The sequence below is a fragment of the Diadema setosum genome, chromosome 10 (assembly GCF_964275005.1).
Source record: "Diadema setosum chromosome 10, eeDiaSeto1, whole genome shotgun sequence".
In the NCBI taxonomy this organism is placed as follows: domain Eukaryota; kingdom Metazoa; phylum Echinodermata; class Echinoidea; order Diadematoida; family Diadematidae; genus Diadema; species Diadema setosum.
Window position 1 is genome coordinate 10809706 of NC_092694.1, and position 19123 is coordinate 10828828.

The window sequence follows — 19123 nt, forward strand, 5'->3', positions numbered from 1 at the left end:
CCTCTACGGCTACAGATTGTCAGTGAAACTTTGGTGTTGTGCGTACGAAACGTGGGAATGTTACAAGGAAAAAAAAAATGAATACAGTTCAACAGTCTTTTACAAAGAAAACAAAAATATTATAGGTCCCATGTCTGTACACGCGTGTGTATAGGCACTTCCAGCAGAGACACGTGTTGAAGACGAGAAAAGTCTTTGCACATGAATCAATCACGTCTTTTATAAATGGGTATAAAATATTTCACTGTATTACTAAAATTTTGCGAGGGTAAATTATTCATATATTCAAACTCTGATGGAGAAAGGTCATGGTTTAGCAATTCAATCAAAAGAATAAGTGTAGATATCATTATACCATACCACCAAGATACTGGTAAATATAGTGCTGAATATGTAGTAGTCATAAACCTATTATGAAGGTATATTGCTCTATGTTGCATTTCATTATGTTTAGCTCTGTCCATGCCACACTAATCTTTTGTCCATAGGGTTAAAAGGAATTGCCAGAATGGGGGATACGACCACTTATTACTATTATTATCATCATTATTATTATTATCATCATTATTATTATTATTATCATTATTATTATTATTATTATTATTATCATCATCATCATTATTATTATTGTTATCATTATTAATCTTATCATTTTCATTATTATTAGGCCAATAAAAAGTGTTTGTTGGTTTTTTTATTTCAGGGGAATGACGTCGCACAACATTTTTCTGCAACACTTTGTAGCGAAGCAAACACTGTAAAACTCAATATGGTGAAGTACAAAAAAAAAAAACAACTTGAGAAAACAACCGAATGATTAAAAAAAAATCATGCCACTTTACCTGCGGATTAGATAAAAACACACACACACACACACAAGAGGATAAATCGCAAAAAAAAATGAAAGTTGTGAAATTCGAATGAGAACCTGTGAAATAAGGGAAAAGATGGCAACTACACGAAAGAGAGAATGATTGCACTATTGGTATTGAAATATTGTGTTATCGTAATCGTGAAGAATCTTCTTCTTTTTTTTTTTCATCTCTAGAGACGAGGACATTTTTAGGGTCAGTGGTATTATGCCAATAGAACTTTTTTTCTTGGTGTTATCATTGCTATCATTAATATCATTATTATTATCATTATTGTTATTATTATTATCATCATCATCATCATCACCATTATCATCATCACCATCATCATCATCATCATCATCATCACCATCATCATTATTATCATCACCATCATCACCATCATCATCATTAAACATGAAACAGAAACCAGAGTGAACATTACAAAGGGACATACACTGCTAAAATACGATAGAAAATTAAAGAGGAATAGATGGTGACAACATGTGGGTCAGGGCGCACGGAAGTAAAAAACATTTACTATACAGGTTGGCCCAGAAAGAACGGAACACCAAAGATCTTTAATTTCACTAATATTGTTGCAAATATGTCATTATTTTGCATACTTCAGGAAAGGCCATTCCTTTTCCAATACAATGGCACTAAATTTTTAAATTTTGGTTAATGTGTTATGATTTTAGGACCATTTTTGTGAACCCTTGCAATTTTCAAAATGTGATCATTTTGCACTCTCAGAGATACCGAAACCAGCGAAAATTCGGCTTGTCATAGAAGTGTTCCGTTCTTTTTCGGCCACCCTGTATATTGCCCTTAGGCATGTGAATCCACAATGTTGCCCCTGAGGAGCAATAATAGATGCAAACTATTTACAGACTTTATGTATTCAAATTTATTTTCAAATATTATACTGTAATCATTCATTCATTACCTTTAATTGTGGCTAATCTACGTATGTAGACCTAAACTATAAATCATAATGTAAATTAAAAAGCATCAGGCAAATGAGATCCACAGTTATAATTCTGAACAAACAAACATTAAAGTATCTGTGTTTAATGGTACTGTAAACTAGAGATGTCGATGACAGTGTGGGACAAAAGTGTTACACGGCCCTTCACAAATTCGTACCAAAGATACCGAAATAAATTAAGAAAAAAATATTAATTAAAAATCAGTAATGCAGTTTGGAAAAAGAAAACTGAATAGCTACAGATATTGAGTATGAATTCCTCTACGAACTGCATTTTGGTTGAAAGATGAAAGCTTTTCTCATGGAATTTGAAGGGACTATGGTTCATTGATAGATGATTTTTAGTGAAAAAAAAAAAACCTCGTAGTCTGGCTTTGCGGACCCTTGGACAGAGTTTGAGCTGAAGAACCCCCCTTGAGAATTTGATGGATGAAAGGGTATATCTCACTTATCCAGGTTAGTGAAGATGAAATACCTCATTTCTCCCAGCTATTCTAGAGATTTTTTGTTTTAATTTTGAATTTTAACACACGTCTCTATGGGGAATTATTTACCCGTGTGAGCCCTATACAAGAACGTATCGCAATCTTTGTATACAACGGTAGAGGGCGCTATTTCGCAAATTAGTGAATCGATTAAAGGATGGTTACTGTGTGCAGCCTAGTGCAGGGCTCTTCATAACGTCCAGAACGCAGGTGTGATAGGCCTGTTGATATTGATAGGGCATATAATACTTTTCAATTTCTATTTACCTGATCTTACAATAACTTTTGATATTTTCAGTGTGTGTATATATATCTAATTCCTTTAATAGACACGTAAGTACATGTACTACGAATAAAGATAGATATGAGCCCAGGAACGCGAGGCGAGATTACTAGTACTTTGATCGACTGGCAGATTGCGGAAGACATGATCGATTAATACGTTCTACTTGAATAATCGGTTATTTTTGTCTTTTTCTTTACTTGCTTGGCCATTGTTTGAGTATACTGATGTTAGAAAAATTAAATAAAATTTAAAATTAAATAAAAAAAATTACAAAAAAATTATGGGGTCGTATATGATATTCAGTATCAAACAAGGAAAACAAGCATCATAATCACAATGATGAGTGTGACAATATAACCATTCTTATAATTTTTTGTTGCAAATAGTAACCTTATGTAACTCGCCAACTTCGTCACTCTGGTTTCTATGCAATACGCATAAATCTTTCGCCTTTTACTAAAGATTTCCGTGCAGAGGAACACATTGATGAGTCTATAACGATTTTTCTCCGGTTTGCTTACTAGGCAGACCTTGCAATCACAATGTAAAGGCAGATTACAACACTCCTCGCACAAGAGACGTGGAGTGTTCCCTCTTCTACTGTCTTGTAGCTCATGCTCACGCTCTCGTGTTGTAGTGAAGTCACATTTATAATAGGGTGAGCATGCAGGGAGTTTAGGAAGGGGCAAGAATAACACTTGTGTGAGGGATGCAAGCGAGGGAACGAAGCGACTGAGCTAAGAGAGGGTGTGGGAGGAGGGTATCCCTCTCCCACACTTGGGAGTTTGGAACTGTAAATTCAGCATTCTGGTGCACAATTTGGGGAGAAATGTTTGGATTTTTTTTTTCATTCCAAACGAGATAAAAATTTATATTCAAGGACATTGCGAATGGCTAATTGGTGGTATTAAAATTCTGTCACCATTTTGTCCCCGCGTGTCTTCATTGTGTATAAGTTTATGGAACACTTTACTGAACTAGGGTCGACATTCTTTCCGCATCTCTTCAGAATTTAAAAAAAAAAATGGGAAGATTGCTAAGAAAAGAGGTTGCCGATGGACTCGCTGTGATCACAGATGACTTCTTTAAAAGGGTGTGTACAGTTCTGGTTGAGGTGAGGCTTTAGCTTTTAATGTTTTGCGAGATATATTCAGAAACCACTCTATGAGATGTCAAAGAGCATGCAATTCTAAGGGGTATCAAAAGTTTATTTGATGAAAATCGGTTTTGAAATGGCTGAGATATCCAAAAACCAGGTGAAACAAAGAGATTCTAATAAAAGGCGTGGCCTGTCGCCTTTTACTTATTATTATATCACTTTTTGGATATTTCAGCCATTCGAAAACCAATTTTCATCAAATAAACGCTGAATCCTTCTTAAAAATTACATGCTCTTCCATAAGAGGTTTCTCCTTCATAAACCTGAATCCCCACCTCAACCAGTACTGTGCAGTCCCTTTAAATGAATTATTATTCATTAACAAGTACCTCAAGACCACTTCACTATATCTTATTCACACAGTCATATTTTACATTGACAGGTCAAAGTGAGGTATAAAAGTTATTTCATTTTCCTCAGTATATATCTATTGATTTCATTAAAAAAATCATTCATGAATTTACCCATTCTGGATATAACTTGAACAAAAACAATACAGATACAATTCAAAAGCACGCAAACAAATCAATTTTCAATATTATACTACAAAAAAAAAAACACTCTCCACAATAGAAAAATGATTAATCAATCCCACTGCAGTAAATTCTTCACGAGAAAATACTGACACATGCCAACTAGTATCCTTTAAATATGTTGGATCATACACATAAATCACAATCCACTTTGCAGTATACATGAAAAAAAATACATTGTACAAATCTAGAATGAAATCATTCATAAGCCCAACCAGCCCTCCCCCTCTCAACCAAAACAAATCTTCATCTATCATTATCCTGAATAATAACCCTATCAAATAATATCAGTCTTACAATAATTTTAAGTATCCTGATCCTTCAAATCAAATCGAAGTCCCACCAACTCCCGACTTACTCAAAACCAGAAGCACACCTGAGGACACCCACACTCACAACCCCCCCCCCCCACACACACACACACACACACACACATGCATACCCACACCCGAGCCGATACCGCCTTCCTTCTTGTTGAAGCCCCTTGATAACAAATTAGCATACAAAATATCACATAAAAACATAATGGACCCTATGCACAAAAAGCATCATCCGCCCGCCAGCCGATTGTTCTTTTGGTGTTTTTCTTTCTTTCTGTTTTTTCGGGGGGGGGGGGCGGCGGATTCGAGCTAAGAATGTCCCCTCATTGGTAGTAACGTTGTTGGAAGTTTCTGCACTCGAATTAACTAATGCAGATATTTTGTTTTGTTTTGTTTTGTTTTATTTATTTTTTCTGTGTACGATTACGGTAATTATATTGATGAGAAGGCAAGTTGTTGATTATTATTCGGTGCGCCCTGTCCGCTGCAAAACAAGAGAAGATGGTACGTTGGCGCACTGAGAGGCTGGTCAGCTTCTCTTCACCTTCTTGCCTCCTGGACACGGCTTCTCGAAGTGTTGTAATAAAAGTCGCTGACCCTTGTTTCGTTTTGTTTCATTCTGTTTTGTTTGTTTCGGCCTGTACAGGAGTCCCCATACGGAACTTTTAGAACTCTGCATGCGCTCTCTTCGGTTTTTCGACCCTTAGTCAACGTGCCTCTAGCCTTTTGCAAAGGCAGCTCGCCTCGCAATGGACTCGAACACAGCGAGCGGTGGCCTCGGCGGAGTACAGCGATCTCGAAAAGCGAGCATCGCTCCGCTCGCAGGTCGCTACACTCGCTGTGACTGTGCACGTCCACAGATTATTCCGAGCTGCCTTTGGAAAGACTAAGGCGCATTAGTCTCTCCTTCCCTCTCTCTCCCTCTCTCTCTCTCTCTCTCTCTCTCTCTCTCGCTTTCTCCTTTCTCTCTCCTGTGGGACGTTCAAAATGAAACGATGATGATAAGGATGGGGAAAATTAGAGAAAGAATGACGTTGCAGGAAGGATAAAGTGGTAAACGCCATCACTAGGAAGTAGTCCCTGTTCTTCTTGTTGATTTTGAACTTCAACAAGACGGACAAGTCTCAGAACTTCCCGTAAAGTTCTTGAGTTTTGAAGAAAAAAAGTGAACGTATTTACACCACCACACCAGGGTGTGGTCTCCTATTCACACTGGACGGGTGTTGTACCATTGAAATGAACACCAGCGCAGTGTCAAAAATATCACCAGCAACAGTGTCAAATTAACACCATGAAAGTGCCAGGTGAACACTTTTCAACACCATCACAACATACTTTCTCCACTTGTTGGTGTGGTAGGGTAATGGGACACTGGTTTCTGGTATAAATTTGCACCAGCCTGGCGCATGGCGTGGTGTGAAATCTAACACCAATCTTTTTGCAGTGTAATAGAGGGCGATATTTTCTGAATACTTAGTATTGAATCGATCAAAGCTATTTGCTATCTGCCAAAAAAAAAAGTAAAAAAAAAAAAAAAAAAAACTGTTTGGAAAACGTCACGAACTCATAACAAATTGATATGGGGAGAGTGAATATTAATTGATAAAAAGATGTGTTCTCAGTATCTCATAGAATACAGTCGATAGTGATTTTGTCTATTGGTATCAAAGGACTCTGTACAGTGTGCATAACATCATGATCGATTATTGATCATTTTCCAATAATTCGGAAAAGTAACTACTATTCCATGTAACCACATCTTCAATATTCAAAAAGCGAGATTTAAGAAAATAAATTGCATTCAATGTGAATATTTGCGTTCAAATGTGCAAAACTTATTTTAGGAACATTTTTATAAATAAATGAGTACAATTATTTGCGTGGTAAGAACTGTAAGTCATAACCACCCTGATATTTTTTCGCTAATTATATATATATTATGTAATTCCACATTTCTTTACTCTGGTTTCACTGCAATACGCATAAATCTTTCGCCTTTTACTAAAGATTTCCGTGCAGAGGAACACATTGATGAGTCTATAAAGATTTTTCTCCGGTCTATCAACCTGGTAGACCTTGCATCCGCATGTAAAGACAGATATTTGAGAACTACACAAAGAGGCGGGAACTCTTCAGGATTCAAACTGCCTTCAAATAATTATCAACGATGGGGAGAGGCTAACCTCAGAAGCATGACAAACTTAGTGTCACAAAATTATTGAAGTGGACACCTTGTTGACAACCATAACGTTGCCTAACGGTGAGACACACGTCGTCTGCCGTTACTGTCCACGTTTACTCTGAAACAATGTGCGAAAATGAGAAAATTAGATTACACACCACAATCAGCGGCTTGCAGCACAGTTATTGTGAAAACAACAATATTCACGACGAAACATGGCGATCTCTTGATTCAGCCGGGAATGATAAGGAGTTAATAATGAGGTATCACATGCAGCTTTATACAATTTACATGATGATACTGACCAAAAGACTGATTAGTGGGAAATATCTCTATATTATAATATACTGGCATATTCATTACACCAATGCCCTGGCCCCATAAGGCATGTATGACCATCGATATGTTCGATATGTTGAGAACAGAAGCAATACAGAGCAGTAAAAACCTCGCACGGATGATTGGTGGGACTATTCCTAGTCCTATAGGATTCGTTTGATCTCTGCATTCATCCAAAGAAACGCATAACTTTGTATACACAAGTTCAGTGATCGTGCAAACTCACTTTATTGGAATCATGTTGGACACATCCACAGTACACAGTCATGACGTTTAGATTTTGTTTTTGTTGTTGCTGTGTCATATCTTGTACTTCTTTATAATATCAAGTAACGGAAGTTGTGGCCTTTGTCTGGTTCACTTTCCGTGGTCGTGCTGATTGCCGTGAACATGAGGTAAACAGGAAAAGGGAACGTATGCAAAAACAGAAACAGACATTATTCACAGTATTTTCAAAGACTACATGGCAGAATCATTCTTGGCTGTTTAACATTATCCTCTTATTGTCTGCTTTTATTGGAGGACGTAACAATTATATAGATGACATCTGCCCAGAGTTGCTAATTTACCACAATGCAATTGGCTTTGCTTGCATTGTAGGCAGGTTTCACGTTCATCAAACACTATTCCTGACAACATTCAGAGAGAAACATTTTCAGAATTATGCAGCTTTTTGCTTGGTGGGATACAGTTTCTTTCTGAAAAAAAAAAAGAAAAAGAAATCACACTTTGTTTTGACACGTCTGCTACCACAATCCAGAGTTTACCTTCGCAGTGTAAAGACGACAGCATGGATCTTGGAACGGCTCTCGCTGTCACGTTTGACTCGTTGAACCTAAGCGACCTGACAAAGCTGCTGCTTAGTTTTATCATTGCCGTCGCCGTCTTCGTTATCGTAAGAGAAGTTCAACTATGCTTTCGTCTACCTCCTGGACCGTGGTTTCTGCAGCTCAAATTACTTGTAGGGCTCCCCCGTCGTTCGCCCATAGGGGGACGGCACGACGAACTCTTCGCACAACTCGCCGGGGAATTCGGAAAGATATTCAGTTTCCGAAAAGGCCGAGATTTCGTCGTTGTCCTGAACGACCCCGAGATCATCCAGGAGGCTTTTGTCAAGAAGAAAGATGTCTTCAACGACAGGAGAGGCCCAGCCATGTACGAGTGCATGTACGGCGGACGCAACGGTTTGTTCCCTAATTGATTAGAGCGCCAAAGCCATTTTTCAATAATAAAACTGATCTGTGGATCATAAGGACAGAAAATTTATACACAGCCGTAATTAGAGTTATACAGTGTTAGCATACTTTCATTTGAGATAATCATATTATATATATATATATATATATATATATATATATACTCTCTTTTACATAGATAGGGCCCCTTACTGACACTGTTGTGGATGTTTATGATCAGCGCCGTGCATTATTGTTATGCTATTATGAATTCAGTGCAATGATTTCGAAAGCATGCACTATAGGATTATGCACACAATAACTGATAAATCCAAGACCGATTTCTTTCTTTTTATTTATTTATCTACTTTTTACCAACGATTACGCAGGAGCTTATTGGGCAGTTTGTAAATGCATAGTTTTAGTTTAGAAGGCATGATCAATGACAAACGTACACAACGTGTTATTGGTTTAGTATAACGCGCAACACTGATTCCCTGCTGTGCAATATAATATTATTGGTGATAATGCATGCACGACCATGCGCTCTGACGAAAATAGTAACTGTAACGTGATGCCTATCATTATTATGCATGCAGTCAATCGCATTATGAAAACACTATTTTGTTTAATATCATTATGGTATTTCATTATACCAAGTCCTGCTAAGGATTAGATTAGATTAGATTAGAGTAAATTAGATTAGATTAGATTAGATTAGATTAGATTAGATTAGATTAGATTAGATTAGATTAGATTAGAAAAGTAGCAGTACGTGTGATGTGATATACACTTGATACGCTGATCTATGTCATATTTTTGTCGTTTTCACCATTAACACGATGACGCAAAAGTTTAGGTTACCAAAATAGATTTGATTAGATTACAACACGTGTCATGTTGTTGATTTAGGCCTAAGTCATATCATTTTTCTTGTCGTATTGATTATCACCGTGGTAATCGATACAAAAGCTCATCGACTGCTTGGAAGTCACGCCCAGTCGTGGAAGACCACTCGTCGGGTCGTTGGCCCGTGTCTGAAGAACGTTGGCTCCTGGGGACAACGGATGGAGAGCATCATCAGTCTCGAGGCCGATCAACTCATCGACGAGCTCGCCAACTTTGGTCCCATCTCCTGCGACCCGCGCAACAAGATCACGCAGTCCGTAGCCAACATCATCTACGCCTTGGCTTACGGCCACCGACTGGAGTACAAGGACCCCAAGTTACTCGAAATAATCGATGCCATCGATACGATCATGGGACACTCGTTGTCGACCGCTTTAACGGACAGAATACGGTATCTGCCTTTCCTGTACTTACTGCCCAGCACGAGGCCGATGAGGAAGGCTTACGAGGTGATGAAACGGACGATGACCACGGCCGTGGAAAGGCGGCTGGATACGACTGCAAGCGACAGTGAGGGCAGCACCATCATCGAGCGAATCATTGCTTCCTCGGATGAGGAGAAGGAGGAGGCAAGCCTCCCGGAGAGGAGGCAGATTCCAACGGAAGATATTTGGCGAGTGCTGTACGACGTCATGTTGGGTGGGACTGACACCACGTCCAATACCCTGAGTTGGGCCGTGTTGATTATGGCTCACCATCAGCAGGTGCAGAAACAGGTGTGTATACGCCGGCTACGATAGCACATTGAAGGGGGGGGGGGGGGGTCAGCAAATTATCCTACCACGGGATACACATCATGTATACAGTCAAACCTGCCTCTAAGTGGCTACCAGCAGTATACGACCACTAAACCCCGCCCCCGAAAAGTCATGCCAATGGCCCTGTCTGATGGTGGCCAACTGTCTGCAACGGCAACTTTTCGTCTCCCTTATGTGGCAGTGCATGGTGAATCTACGGGGGGGGGATTGGGGTTGTTGCTGTTGTATAGCTCGGTGGATAAGACCACGGATTGTCCCCTTGTTCTAATCCACTGCACTCTAAGAAAATCGCATCTTTATCAATGTCACATTGGGAACACCTGCAGGCCTAGGGGGCAGCTTTGCACCTTTTCAGATCAGTGTCACAGTTCTGGTCTGAAAGGTACAAAGTTGCACCTCTAAGGGTGCTCCCAGTGTGCCATTGGCCTGCACCTTTAACGTGAATCTATACCTTTCTTAGTGAGTTGTGCGTGTGGTTGTAGGCAATACACACTTTATCCTAATTGTCCATCAACCCTCCAAATGTTTTTTTTTCCCCTTATATGGAATCCAATGCTTCCATGGCAAAAGCTTTAAAGCATATCCATTCACTGGCGTAGCCAGGGGGGGCGATGGGGGCGGTCGCCCCCCCTAAGATTTGGACCGAGGAGTTGGGAGGCGGAAAAAAAAATGCGTGTATACTGTATGCATGCACATGAAGCGGGTCTCCTTTGCAACCTTTCATCAAATAAGATATATTTTTTTGAATATTTCACTCAAAGTGTGCACCAGATCGTTGAATTTCAATTCAAAATATGCAAAATCTCTCGTGCTTGGGAGGGGGATACCCCCTCCCAAACCCTCCCCTCTTTGCCGCTTTCCCTAGCTAAGTACACTTTTTAGATTAAAAAAAATTCTGAATAATTCTGAGTGCACAAGACTTTTCACTAATATTCCGAAAACTGAAGGTTCCCTCATGTATAAGGGGAATTTCCCCTTTTAATCGACCCTTTCCTCCCTCAGCCCCCCCCCCCCCCCGCCCATCATTTTTTTTTTTTTGATTACCCAAATGTTGATTCCATCAAATATGCTTATTATGCGTATACGAGATATCTCAATTTCAGCCTTAAAAAGATACAAGCTCCATCGGAAGGGAAGAGTGGAGATAACACTCGCCAACGCCTTCTTCCTGTCCCCCCCCCCCCCCCCCGCCATGCAAAGAAGTAGACTGTGGCTATACCAAGATCGCTTTATTTCAATTCTAAAAATGCAAAAGCTCCGCGAGCGGGAGGGGGAATCCCCCTTCCCCTAAGTTCTACCTCACTAGACTTTATACATACGCACAGATGGTGCACATTCGGAATAAGAGCTAAATTCCGTGATTTTAACACTTCGATGAAAAAGTGTTGCACCAAAAATTTGCACCAGATCGCTGAATTTCAGGTCTGAAAACGCAAAATCACCTTCGTGTGGGAGGGGATATGCCCCTATCTACACCCTCGTGTGCATGCTTTTTCTGTTTGATTGCTGAACAGACAGCGTTCATGATATTCAGTGTAAGAATTAATACAAGAAGACTAGTGTGTTTGAATTATACTGTTTTATAGGCAAATTGTTCAATAATAATCTACAATAAAATATACGGCAACCTTAAACAAGTGGGACTGTTTCAACTCGTTAAAACACGCAAAAACATGCATCAAATTGCACCATTTGCAACATCAAAATGCAAAAAGTTCTCACCGTAGGAGGGGGGACACCCCCTCCCACACCCTCCCCTACCCCCTCGCTCGCTCCGCTCGCTCGGGTTCAGTCGAGTTCGTGATATACAGTGAAAAGAATTAATACAAGAAGTGTATCTAAATTATACCATTTTATAGGCAAATTGTTCAATAATAATCTACACTAAAATATACTGCTACCTTAAACAAGTGGAACTGTTTCACGTCGATAAAACGCGCAAAAACATGCATCAAATTGCACCATTTGCAAAATCAAAATGCAAAAAGTTCTCACCGTGGGAGGGGGGACACCCCCCTCCCACACTCTCCCCTCCCCCCTCGTTGGCTCCGCTCGCTCGGGTTCAGTCGCGTTCATGATATTCAGTGAAAAGAATTAATACAAGAAGTGTATTGGAATTATACCATTTTATAGGCAAATTGTTCAATAATAATCTACACTAAAATATACTGCAATCTAAAACAAGTGGGACTGTTTCACGTCGTTAAAACACGCAAAAACATGCATCAAATTGCACCATTTGCAAAACCAAAATGTAAAAACTTCTCACCGTGGGAGGGGGGAAACCCCCCTCCCACACCCTCCCCTACCCCCTCGCTCGCTCCGCTCGCTCGGGTTCAGTCGCGTTCATGATATTCAGTGAAAAGAATTAATACAAGAAGTGTATTGGAATTATACCATTTTATAGGCAAATTGTTCAATAATAATCTACACTAAAATATACTGCAATCTTAAACAAGTGGGACTATTTCACGTCGTTAAAACACGCAAATACATGCATCAAATTGCACCATTTGCAAAATCAAAATGTAAAAAGTTCTCACCGTGGGAGGGGGGTTCCCCTCTCACTCTCCCCTACCCCCTCGCTCGCTCCGCTCGCTCGGGTTCAGTCGCGTTCATGATATTCAGTGAAAAGAATTAATACAAGAAGTGTATTTGAATTATACCATTTTATAGGCAAATTGTTCAATAATAATCTACACTAAAATATACTGCTACCTTAAACAAGAGGGACTGTTTCACGTCAATAAAACGCGCAAAAACATGCATCAAATTGCACCATTTGCAACATCAAAATGCAAAAAGTTCTTATCGTGGGAGGGGGGACACCCCCCTCCCACACCCTCCCCTCCCCCTCGCTCGCTCCGCTCGCTCGGGTTCAGTCGCGTTCATGATATAAAATATACTGCAATCTTAAACAAGTGGGACTGTTTCACGTCGTTAAAACATGCATCAAATTGCACCATTTGCAAAATCAAAATGTAAAAAGTTCTCACCGTGGGAGGGGGGAAACCCCCCTCCCACACCCTCCCCTACCCCCTCGCTCGCTCCGCTCGCTCGGGTTCAGTCGCGTTCATGATATTCAGTGAAAAGAATTAATACAAGAAGTGTATTGGAATTATACCATTTTATAGGCAAATTGTTCAATGATAATCTACTCTAAAATATACTGCAATCTTAAACAAGTGGGACTGTTTCACGTCGTTAAAACACGCAAATACATGCATCAAATTGCACCATTTGCAAAATCAAAATGTAAAAAGTTCTCACCGTGGGAGGGGGGAAACCCCCCTCCCACACCCTCCCCTACCCCCTCGCTTCCTCCGCTCGCTCGGGTTCAGTCGCGTTCATGATATTCAGTGAAAAGAATATTTGAATTATTTTTTATAGGCAAATTGTTCAATAATAATCTACACTAAAATATACTGCTATCTTAAACAAGTGGGACTGTTTCACGTCGATAAAACGCGCAAAAACATGCATCAAATTGCACCATTTGCAACATCAAAATGCAAAAAGTTCTTATCGTGGGAGGGGGGACACCCCCCCCCCCCCTCCCACACCCTCCCCTCCCCCCTCGCTCGCTCCGCTCGCTCGGGTTCAGTCGCGTTCATGATATTCAGTGAAAAGAATTAATACAAGAAGTGTATCTAAATTATACCCTTTTATAGGCAAATTGTTCAATAATAATCTACATCAAAATAAACTGCTACCATAAACAAGTGGGACTGTTTCACGTCGATAAAACGCGCAAAAACATGCATCAAATTGCACCATTTACAACATCCAAATGCAAAAAAGTTCTTACCGTGGGAGGGGGGACACCCCCCTCCCACACCCTCCCCCCCCCCCCCCTCGCTCGCTCCGCTCGCTCGGGCTCGGTCGCTTCGCTCCCTCGCAGACTAACCGCCCCCCCTAAGATGAAATCCTGGCTACGCCGTTGTATCCATTCCAATCACACGCAAGCACGTGCACACAACCTCCAGGCTCGACATTAGCAGTGGCCCGGTGGCCCGGTGGCACAAACAATTTATGTCTGGCCAACGAGTTTGCCTTTTAGTGGCCCAATCGGACAGCTAACATTAAAAAAAAAATAAATGATATATTTCTTCTTCTTTTTTTTTATTTCAGGCCACTACATTTCTGTTTTGGGGCCACCAAAATATCAAATTTAAAGATTTTTCAGTGGCCCGAACAGGCCACCAGAGAAAACATTAGTGGGAAGGCCTGCTAACCGTTAGATATTAGACAAATTCTCTTACCATACAACTGGTATAAGGTGATCATGGAACATTTCTGGCCTCATTCATATTGACAGGTTCAGGAAGAGATCGACTTGATTTTGGCCGGACGAAAACCAAGTCTTCAAGACCAGAAGTCTATGCCGTTCACTCGAGCAACTATCATGGAAGTACTCCGACTGAGGGCCGTGGGACCACTAGCAGTGCCGCATTCTGCATCTGAAACGTCTGTACTGCGAGGCTACACTATCCCGAAGGTAATAAAAATACTGAGGCTTTGTTGTATAGGTGTAATCCCGGTGTAATTTAGAAATCTCCATGTTAGTTCATCCAAAATTGAATGTGATTTCGATATCAATAAAGTCTGTGTCACTTGGTGGGACATTGACATTGCTTTATATCTGGAGACTCTATATCTGAAGACGGGGTTGTTTCATGTCAATGATATTGTTAGTCATCATTTATTTATTGTTCCGTCTATTACTATCTATCTATTTATTTATCTATCTGGCGAATTGTCTATTATACTAACTTCATCAACTTATTTTGCCTAGATTTGTTTCCTTCTTCAATATCGTGTCAGAGAGGAAACTCTTAATAGCAAACATACGTGTATTTGCATCGTGTGCAAGTGTCTTGGTAAAAGGTCATTTTTCTACAAGCATAAATGAAAGAAGCACTTTAATTATACCTCAAGTGAAAGGCAAGGAGAATAACATTGCCCGTACAGTGACAAAATTGAGAGAATTTGTGGTTTATTATTGGTATCATTATGATTATAATTATAATAATAATAATATTAATGATAAAGATAATAATAATAATAATATCATTATTATTATTATTATTATTATTATTATTATTATTATTATTATTATTATTATTATTATTATTATTATTATTATTATTATTCAAAACTGATATAGGGCTCCATCTTGCTGGGCAATGTCATGTTCTGTCACCACGACCCGGACCATTGGCATGACCCAGAGCTGTTCAACCCACACCGGTTTCTGTCCAGCGACCGTACGAAAGTCATCCGTGATCCGCTGGCCTTCCTCCCGTTCGGCGTCGGTATGTCACAGGTCTCGATTATTGTAGTCGAGAGCTCTAGAAAATTGCTAATGATTGTGACAACAATTAAGGGAATGTTGTTAATTTCTCTCATTTTTCAGGTCAAAATTCGAAGAGATCTGTCCAGCTACGGACGGTAAGTGCTTGCACAGAAATGATGATAAATGATGTTTTCGGGGGGGGGGATTCATTTCGCGAGATACTAAATGAGGTACAATCGTCATGTATAATTTAATATTATTAGATGTGATTTGTAATCCATTCATCTCAAGTTCAGGGTCAGGCCAGTTCCGCTAAATCAATTCATCTCATATAAAAGTGATGATGATGAAACAGCATCTATTTTGCACCATTTATCTGTAGAAACATCACATCAAAGGCGCCTGGCTCCCACAATGTGTCAAACATCATTCACAAAGTTGCCGAAAAAGATAAAGGTCTTCAGTTCACCCCATGTGTGTGCGTATGTGTATATGCGTGTCACACTATAATGTGCACACCTACGACATTATACACTCTTTATATGAAATTATAGTGTATACCTGCCTTGTAAAAGAAATTACGACAATCTTTATTACGTCTCTGAAGGGACCAAGAGATAAGTGATATCTAAATTAGAAATATGTTTAGTATTACATCGCATCCTTCCAAAAGGCGTTTACAACAAGAACTCAGCGACCAAGTATAGTGTGCGGCAGCTTTTACCAAGACAACATACATTTCGTTCAAAAAAGAGTTCATTATTATGCGTATTTACAGTAAAAAAATAAAAAAATAAAAAAGTATATATATATATATATATATATATATATAAACCGACAGGTTGATGGTATGATATAATTGGGACAATAATAAACAAAAGAGAAACGGATGTATTGTCCTGTTCAGCTCCATTATTTATGGCCGTGCTCATTTTCTACGCAAGGCTAACCTGTAATATTGTTCATCTCCATCTTCCATATAACTCTTGCTTCCACCATCCACACAAGGTCCCCGGATGTGCATCGGCGAACAGCTGGCCAAGAATGAGCTGTTCATCGTCTTCACCAGAATCATGCAGCGGTTCCGCGTCGACTTCGCCCCCGGTGACCGCCCTGACGTTCTGGACAAAGGATGGATTGCGGGGCAAATTCTCCGCCCCAATCGGATCGAAGTCCGCCTGATTGAGCGGGACTTTGCTGAGAAGACGAACTAATTCGAAGACTCATTATTATTATTATTATTATTATTATTATTATTATTATTATTATTATTGTTATTATTGTTATTATTATTATTATTATTATTATCATTATTGTTATTATTATTATTGTTATTATTATTATTATTATTATTATCATTATTATTATTATTATTATTATTATTATTATTATTATTGTTATTATTGTTATTATTATTATTATTATTATTATTATTATTATTATTATTATTGTTATTATTATTATTATTATTATTATTATTATTATTATTATTATTATTATTATTATCATTGTTATCATTATTATTAATGGTATCTTTATTCAACAAATCATTGATCGCAGCCAGAGGCTGAATTACTAATGGTTGTACAAAAGTGAAAATTGTACATACACAGTATTATATGAATATAAAGATGTAAAATATTACAAAATCAAAATAACACACATGTTCATACAAGACAAGAACAAATAATAAGGCAATTATAAGGCAAAAAATAGAATGATGATGCTTTGAGAAGATCATGCTTCGTAGTCCCGCGGTGTTTTCTCTATGATACATGATGACGATGATGATCCACAGTATTATGGCGCCATAAATATCTGTTATAGAAACATTCAAAGGCGCAGATTCCTCCAAGACAGTTAGCAATTGAATGTCCGGTGAAAAATGTGAGTTTTGAGTGAGGCTTTGAAGTGATCCAGTTTGTCAATTTCACGGAGGAAAGATGGAAGGGAGTTCCATAGGCCAGGAGCAATAGAGGAAAATGTCCGGTCTCCGTATCCCTTGAGATGTGTGATGGGCACCGCCAGCACCGGTCCTGGAGAGTAAGGCCAGATGAACGAAGGCCAGGGCGAGGCTGCTCGATTAGGGAAGACAGGTATCCTGGGGTCAGACCATGAATGACCTTACATCATTCTAGTCATTGTTCATGTCTTGTAATTCTGTCTACTGATGTTGTTAATATCTCTCTACCGGTCAGTCGTGTTGTTTTAGTGTTCATCTAACGTCCAATTATCTATAATAATGATACACGCTTTTGATTTTATAAAAACTTTGTGCGTCTCTATCTATTGCTAGTGATATTAATTATAGGCCTATTTGTGGATGTACCTATCTATTCTTTTATAAACTTACTTTTGTGGGACTGCAGAGGTACAGTCATGTGTGGTGCAGTGGTTATGGCACTGGATTTATAATCAGAAGGCCCTGGGTTCGATTTCCGTGTTCATCCTCGGACAATAGACCACAGAGGTGTTTTGTTCGTAATCCATGCAAACGGGATGCAAAAATGACTGAGTGTCTAGGTTCTAAAGCGTTACAATAATTGGATGTCTAACATTCCTTTACATGAACTATATCGGTAAATCTGGTCAGCTGGACTTACTTGTAATTTGGAGTAGCGACGTTTCGCTACTCCAAATTACAATTAAGTCCAGTTGACCAGTCGGATCTATCGATATAGTTCATGAGATACTTAACCTGGATGACTGAGAACATTCACAGACATATAACATACGCTTTTAAGCCATCATGCTCGTTGCCGCTCTCGTTCCTATACGAAATTCGGAAGCGAAAAACAAAAATCACATTTCATTGGAATTATAAAATGTATTTCAATGTAAAATTCGAAAACGAAATACTCGAATTTTCACAGTTTAGCAAAGAAAGTCACAGTAGTAAGCGCAAAATTTCACGGCGGTGCCAATCACCACTTCTAAGGAGAACAGTAGTTCTTCTTCAAAACCTGTTCGGTTTGGGTGCTGTTTCATGCTGATGTATTGTTTCAGCACATCTAATGGCCTTCAGTATATGCCTAACAATAAAAATTGCTTATTTGCACCCTTGCACCTCTGCACAGGCTAACAAGTTTGGTCCCATGACATTTGCTCCTGGAACAATTGCTCCCATGAAATATATGCACGCTAAGCCGAACATAAATTCTACCTGCAAGCATAAGCCGAGCCCTAATTCTAATCCTCACATCAGACTAAATTTAAAACCCTACCACAACCCTAGTCCCGTCCTTGGAGAAATTAAGACTGGAGCAACATCGTGTCACCAATCAGTTAAGATCACTCCTCAAGTGCATTCCCGTTATAATGTAGTCCTCAGTCTGTACCGGCGGTTTTCTTTCGTTATATCGAAATTTTATTGTTCACACTGTATCCGAATTATACACACTGTATCCGAATTATAAAGTGCATAAGGATATACAGATGATAATTAGCCTGAATCTTTACTTTGTTCGAACGAGAATTTCATCATAACCGTGTTCAAATGGGAGTGCACTGTATTTACTATTAGTGACTCAAATCTGTGGAGTTTGAGAATGTAACATATCTAGCTGTACCGTTGCCGCCGAGGTAATCAGTACACTTAAATCTTTCAGTTGTTTCAGTTATGTAGTATATGTCGTTCAAAGGGGCTGAATGAACAACGTATAATATAAAATATCTGTAACCATGGCGACAACGTGAATGCATGTTTGTGCGCCATTGCCCTTGTTTATAATGTACGCCTGTAGTTACACTTCCTGTTGTCAACTGTATTGTAAGAGATGTGAAATAGATTTGAAATGAATTGAATTGAATACTCGGAGATGATTGGTTCACGCCAAAGA

The 19123-nt window shown here is 39.2% G+C and overlaps 1 protein-coding gene and 2 non-coding genes across 3 annotated transcripts; all 3 read left to right on the forward strand.

The window, feature by feature from the left end:
* Positions 1 to 3025: 3025 nt before the first annotated feature.
* Positions 3026 to 3144, forward strand: LOC140234546 (U5 spliceosomal RNA). Its single transcript, XR_011901636.1, has one exon. It is a non-coding gene; the product is annotated as a U5 spliceosomal RNA (small nuclear RNA).
* Positions 3145 to 6582: 3438 nt separating this feature from the next.
* On the forward strand, positions 6583 to 6702 carry LOC140234547 (U5 spliceosomal RNA). Its single transcript, XR_011901637.1, has one exon. It is a non-coding gene; the product is annotated as a U5 spliceosomal RNA (small nuclear RNA).
* A 1234-nt stretch (positions 6703 to 7936) lies between these two features.
* Positions 7937 to 16498, forward strand: LOC140233741 (cytochrome P450 2U1-like). Its single transcript, XM_072313841.1, has 5 exons — positions 7937 to 8330; positions 9294 to 9946; positions 14307 to 14486; positions 15156 to 15303; positions 16293 to 16498. Exons 1-5 carry the CDS (start codon positions 7937 to 7939, stop codon positions 16496 to 16498), a joined length of 1581 nt encoding a protein of 526 aa, XP_072169942.1.
* The last annotated feature ends 2625 nt before the right edge of the window (positions 16499 to 19123 follow it).

Excerpts from the sequence above, each read along its gene's own strand:
- LOC140233741 (XM_072313841.1), top strand. The coding sequence starts at position 7,937 with ATGGATCTTGGAACGGCTCTCGCTGTCACGTTTGACTCGTTGAACCTA. Across the intron at positions 8,331-9,293 it reads CATGTACGGCGGACGCAACG|CTCATCGACTGCTTGGAAGT; the intron begins GTTTGTTCCCTA and ends TCGATACAAAAG. Across the intron at positions 14,487-15,155 it reads GAGGCTACACTATCCCGAAG|GGCTCCATCTTGCTGGGCAA; the intron begins GTAATAAAAATA and ends AAACTGATATAG.